Genomic DNA, 6,609 nt, shown 5'->3' with positions numbered 1-6,609 from the left:
GGACTATTGGCGTCGTGTGATGACTGATGAGTATAATGCTTTGATTCAGAATGGAACCTGGGAACTTGTACCTCCATCATCTTCTCAGAATGTTATTGGTTGTCGTTGGGTGTTCAAAACAAAGCTGAAATATGACGGGTCTCTAGATCGTCACAAGGCACGCTTAGTTGCCAAGGGGTATCATCAACGTCCTGGAATTGACTTTGTGGACACATTTAGTCCGGTGGTGAAGCCGATAACAATTAGATTGTTACTCTTCTTAGTTGTGACTAAAGGTTGGAATATCACACAACTGGACATTTCGAATGCGTTCCTCCACGGGCATTTAGATGAGGTTGTTTATATGTCGCAACCTCCCAAATTCGTTGATCCATCTTGTTCTGATCATGTTTGTATGCTGAAACGCTCTCTTTACGGTCTAAAACAATCACCTCGTATGTGGAACAAACGTTTAACTGATGCACTTTTCTCTCTTGGCTTCTTGGGTTCCAAGACTGATAGCTCTTTATTCTACATATCCACTGCTAGTGATAAGATCTTTTGTTTGGTGTATGTTGATGATATATTATTAATGGGTAATAACCCTGCTCGAATTAAGTCACTCATTACACAGCTTCAGGCCCAGTTTGTTGTTCGTAACCTTGGCACTCTTTCTTATTTTCTGGGAATTGCAGCAACCTGGACCAGTGAGGGATTGCTTTTGTCTCAACGTAAATATGTTGAGGACCTCCTTAATCGAGTACATATGGCTTCTTGTAGTCCTGTTTGCTCACCCATGCAACCTGCGTCGAAGTTATCATCTACTTCTGGTGTTCTTTTCGATGATCCTACTTTATATCGCAGCACTGTTGAGGCACTTCAGTATCTCACCTTCACTCGACCAGATGTTGCTTATGCTGTGAACAAAGTATCCCAATTCATGAATTGTCCCCTGGATGTTCACTGGATAGCTGTGAAACGTATTTTACGTTATGTTAAAGCTACTGCTTCCCATGGCCTGTTCTTCAAACGTACTTCAAATGACTTGCTTCACGAATATTCTGATTCGGATTGGGGGGGAGATGTGGATGATCGAAAATCCACCACTGGTTTTGCTATATTTCTTGGTGATAACTTGATCTCATGGTCTTCACGGAAGCAATGAGTTGTCTCTAGGTCCAGCACTGAGGCTGAGTATCGGGCATTAGCAGCAGCTACATCTAAAATTACCTGGGTTGAATTCCTTCTTCGGGAGATAGGCTGCTTCACATGTACTGTTCCTATCATTTGGTGTGATAACCTTAGTGCTACCTACTTGACAGCTAATCCCATTTTCCACTCTCGTACAAAACATATGGAAATTGATTTTCATTTTGTTCGCGATAAGGTTCGTGCAAAGTCACTTTCAGTTCGATATGTGAGTACTCATGATCAAGTTGCTGATGTGCTCACCAAGCCCTTGTCAAAGTCTCGCTTTCTTGATTTAAAGAACAAGTTGACAGTAGTTCAGCACCCTGCTCAACTTGAGGGGGAATGAAGACAGATGAGGCAGTGTTTGTAGTCCAACTAGGATTAGTCTCTTATCTCCTAGTTTGTGTTGGTTTTGTTATTGTGTTATTGTCCTAGTGTAACGATAGGACTCTTAAGTTAGACTCTATATATATTCTCTCATGTACATCACATATAATATATTGAAAAGGTTTTACACCATGATCCCCTATAAAAAGATCATGAATCAACAAATCATGTACAATCCACTTATCAATATCATTGTTTTCTTACTCTACCCCGAATGCTAATTTTGTCATGTTTTATATTATTTATAATTGTACTTGAAGTTCTTGAAGAGCCAGCACCATCAAATAAAATTTAAGGTACAAATATTAGTTAAGAAATATGCCGCTTAAGAGAAATGCTTTGCGTAGTTAATTTTATTTGTTAATGATACATTTTTTGACAATTTTATTAGACTCAAGTTAAAATGTTTTACATGCTCTCATAAACAAACTAGGTAGTGTGGATTTGAAACAACTTAAATGACTTGTGCGTGCAATATATGAAACTAGAGGAACAAAGTATATATATGTTTGAAATATGAACACTATTGCATTGTTTAGCTTACTTACCATATTGTTCATCATCACATCTTCGAAATCTTCAACATTCCATACTCTATTAGGTTCTCCAGAATCTTTTTGCATTTTCACTATGTATTTGCCCATATCTTCAATCAAGTCATGCATTTCAACTCAATCATATTCAGAGATGAACACAAGGGATTTGTCAATTAGGACATCCAATATGTATTCAGCTCAAGAATCATAGCTCTCAACAATTTGCATGACTTCTTTTCTTTCATCTCCTCGGAAGAAACATGCGATATCTAGAAATATCGTTCGCTCTTTGGGCTCCAATCCATCATAACTTATTTTGAGTTTTTTCAAAAATTTCTGAATTAGAGTTTTTCTTTATTTGGTCTACAATTCTTTTCCTCTTATCTACACCTTTCTTATGCAGCAAAGAACCCCACATCTTGAGGGCTAAAGGAAGGCCATTAGTGTGATTTAGTACCTCCAACGAGAACTTCTTAAAACACTCATCTGGAACTTCTTTTTTGAAAGCATGTTGATTGAACAATTGCATAGCTTCATGATCAGGTAGTATCTGCACTTCATATATTGCATCATTATTCTCTATCAATTGTCTATTTCTAGTTGTTACAATAACTCTACTTCCATTACCAAACCAACCAACACCACCTGCTAAATACTCCAAATGATCATCAACACCTTCATAGAACAAAGTCTGCTCTAAATCATGCACTTCCCATTATACTTATTATATACGTAATCATCTTTTTTTCTTAACAGTTCAGAGAGAAGAGTATTTTGTAACTTTCTTGCATTTTCTTTAACATCGGCAAGAAAACAAGCAGCTTTAAATTGATCAGATAAAGTATCAAAGATGGCTTTTGCTATCGTCGTTTTACCGACTCCGCCTATTCCCCAGATCCCAACAATTCGAACATCATCGATTTTTATTTGAAGTAGGGATTTTAGTTCCTCCAAATGAGCATTTATTCCCACAACATCTTGCAAATAAGATAAAAAACGAGCACTCCTGCAAAATTTGGAAGAGATGTGGTCGACAATCTGCTCAATTTCCTTTGATTGATTAATCCTACATAAATTAGAGATTGATTGTTGACAATGTGAGGAAGTCAAGTATTAGAAAGTATTTCATAATTTTAATGTTCAAGAGCGTATTAAATAGGAAACATTATAGTTCAGGGTAATATATAGAAACATATTGTTATTTTTTTCATCAAAAGCAATTATTTGTTTCCAACTCACCCGTCATGAATATCATGTCCTTTTAGATCTGTGGCAGCAGTTAGGGAATTCCTCCATCCTTGAACCTTCTGCATCCCCTCAACATCATGCTTACACCTTGATTCGTGTTTGGCAAATGCTTCTACAAAGCTATCACTTTGGTATCGAATATGTGATGGATCCACATTACAGAAGATTGGTATAACTGTTTGTTTATTTTCTTTCTCCTTGCATTCCATAATCTTCACTAGTTCATTCAAGCACCACCTTGACGTAGCATATTTTTTTGAGAAAATGATTACAGTAACTTGAGACTCCTCTATCGCTTGCACGAGTTCTTCTGAGTTGGAATCGCCATCCTCTAGCCTTTCATCATCTAGAAAGGTGAATATTCCCCTATTTTTTAAACCATTGTACAAGTGACTCATAAAATTATTCTGGGTATCAACTCCTCTGAAACTCAGAAAGACATCGTACTTCCATCGAGGACAGTAGTGTGAATTACTCGCAGAAGAAGAAGATGATGCCATAGATTCAGTTAATTGTCTAAAAAGAAAAAGTAAAGTGTATGGATCGGATGAGATCAATTGATGAACAAATTAGTTATATAGAGGAAAGAAGAAATAAACATTCCAGTCTATGGTTATGGACCCACTATCCATCTGAACAAAGAAAAATTGGACCACATTACTATTACGAACACAATACAAATCCGACTAGTTTAGAGTCTAATTACGTATTTTTATTTTAGTTTTTGAAATTATCTTTCATACCATATTTTAATTCACCAGATACAATCATCTAGGCACTCAGATACATGTATCTCAAATATATGCAGGTCCAATTTGGTGTAATTTGTTCCAAATACACTGTATATTCAAGTGTGACTCGTATGTATCTGAGATACATTAACTCTCTTTCTCACCCTCGCTCTCTATGTATTTGTATTTCATAATGTATCTAGTATTAAAAAAAAATATGTGTATCTAGTATGTTGACTTTCTTGCTCGCCTCTCTCCTCTCTCGCTCGTCTCTCTCCCTCTTTCGTTGGCCTCTCTCAATCTATTATTAGTATTTATGGTAGAAATGTTTGTGTAATTTAATAGTTTTCTCCTACTATTTTTGATAGATTTTTACCTTTCATCACAATGAACGGATAAAGTCAAGTCGCGTTGTCGATGACAAAGAATTTGCCCTTCTTTTTTCTTTGCACTAGTATGTGCTTGTACTTCAATTTTTAGTGGTCCATTGTGTGGATATGCATTAGAGTTTCCAAGAAATTTCCTACATTTATTGCTTTTGACTGTTTGTTTATATTCAATGCAATGAAGTCTAGTCTTCATGTTGTGTCGGTAAAAAATTTGGAAGACGGGGTCTACTCCAATTGAATTATTGCTATGGGTTCCACAGTAATATGAACACAATGGACATCTGAAAATATAAGTGCATGAAGCTACAAAGAAAGGCTATATCTTGAAAAATATCTCCGTTGAATCAAACTATTGTGAGTTAGTTCTACTTAGTATTATGTATCCGCAAAGATGCCTGACTTAATTTAGATTCGTGTCGAGAGGTTTCACATCAAGGGTAAAACACTTCCTAACAAGGACTAGTCAATAATCAAGGCACAAACCCAAAATATTTAATTAAGAATGAAGGAATAATTATGACTCTACTAGAATCATTGTTATTATTCGATCTCCTATTTAATAATTGTAATTAACTAATAATTATTTTTATTTATGGTTATGGACTCACGGTAAGAAAAATTGGATCATATCCCTGCTTTTGATTGGTTATTATTTGGAAAAAATTGTAATTAACTATTTTCTTTGTTCCAATTTATATGAATCACTTTTTTTTTAGTCGATTCCAAAAAGAATGACGGATAAGAAACAAACGATATACACTCCTATCAATAGTTGCTCGACCACTTGAGCTACATTGGTTCCAAGAGAGGTGTCACATCACTTGTATTAAAACGGGAGTTATATAAATATATGTATCTAGAAGATTGGATTATTGTATACCGAACTTCTTTTTGTTGAATCTATTTCTTCAAGCCAAGAATCTAGTTGTTTTGTAACAAATAGAGAAATTTGTCACCTCCACATGGAAATAGAAAATACTAATTTCATTTTAATTTGTTTGATTTATTTTTTAATCCGCTTAAAAAAGAACATATCTTTCCTTTTATTTAAGGGAAAATAACGAGGGCAACTTGAGAGTATTTGAAAGCTTTCAAGAGTTCTTCTAGGATCGTATCGCCATGCTTTAGCCTTTTATCAGTTTAAAAAGTGATTATTTTCCTTCTTGTTAAAAGTTCGTACAAGTAACTCGTAATTGTTTTATCAGTATCTTCACCTCCCAGTAGTCAACTAGTACATTTACATTGAATATTACTCATCCATAGTAAGTAGTAGGAAATTTCTTCACGCCTTCCACACATTTATGTTTGATTGTGACATGGATTAAAGTGCTGACAATTGTGCATGAACTTGACGAATTCCAACAAAAATTGGGAAAAGGTCACCCAACTCTCGAAAAGCAGTGTGACAACTAAAAAGAAATAAAGGTATGGGAGCTATGCACCTTACAAGGCGTGACCTCGCATGTGCCTTCCATTTTACATTGTTAACCGCGTTAAAAATTTTGGGGTAAGGTGTGGGGATCATGTGCCTTTACCCCTTTGCTCTTTAATTTTTTTTTGTTGTTCTTTTGGAATTTTTGTAAAAAAAATAAAATACTTGCCCTTTAGGCTCTGGACTACAAAATGGACAGCTAAAAGTACAAGTGGATGAAGCATCAAAGAAAAAGAGTATCCCAAAATGAGAAGAAACAAAATTTTAAGAGAAGTTAAATGAAATTATATATTGTCATGGGCGGAGCCACTTTAGGTGAAGGGTGTTTGGTACACACATATCGCTAGAAAATTATGTGGTATATCGAGACTAAATATTACTCTGTTATTATAAGTGTATATTTAATTTTGTACACCCTTAACATAACTAAGAAAAATATTTGCACACCTTTCACTGAACTCCTAACTCCGCCACGAAATTTATTGCTCCACAAGTACAAACACCAACCTCCCTTTATCTTCTCTACCAAATATTGATTGAAATTTGTCTTTAATTTTAAAGAAAACAGACGACTTTGACTTTAAAAACTCTACTTGAATGGAAGATGTAATTATTGCTATTTTTTCAAAAACTTTTTGTGTCTAGTGTAATTTTTTTCCATACATTCTAAAAGGGTCAAACACATATGCAGACCCTTAAACTTGCCCCTAAATTTC

At 35.1% G+C, this 6,609-nt stretch overlaps 1 protein-coding gene across 1 annotated transcript; it reads right to left on the bottom strand.

The window, feature by feature from the left end:
• Window positions 1-2,377: 2,377 nt before the first annotated feature.
• Window positions 2,378-3,965, bottom strand: LOC102598168 (TMV resistance protein N-like). The gene is made up of 2 exons (XM_015305817.1): window positions 3,333-3,965; window positions 2,378-3,159 (listed from the first exon to the last, which is right to left on the bottom strand). Exons 1-2 carry the CDS (start codon window positions 3,839-3,841, stop codon window positions 2,790-2,792), a joined length of 879 nt encoding a protein of 292 aa, XP_015161303.1. The 5' UTR covers window positions 3,842-3,965; the 3' UTR covers window positions 2,378-2,789.
• Between the last annotated feature and the right edge of the window lie 2,644 nt (window positions 3,966-6,609).

This window comes from Solanum tuberosum, unplaced genomic scaffold (genome assembly GCF_000226075.1).
Source record: "Solanum tuberosum cultivar DM 1-3 516 R44 unplaced genomic scaffold, SolTub_3.0 scf01062, whole genome shotgun sequence".
Taxonomy (NCBI): domain Eukaryota; kingdom Viridiplantae; phylum Streptophyta; class Magnoliopsida; order Solanales; family Solanaceae; genus Solanum; species Solanum tuberosum.
This window is presented reverse-complemented; position numbering and strand designations above follow the sequence as displayed.

Coding starts and splice junctions, on each gene's coding strand:
- LOC102598168 (XM_015305817.1), bottom strand. CDS start 3,841: ATGGCATCATCTTCTTCTTCTGCGAGTAATTCACACTACTGTCCTCGA. Junction 3,160..3,332: donor GGACATGATATTCATGACGG/GTGAGTTGGAAA, acceptor TAATTTATGTAG/GATTAATCAATCAAAGGAAA.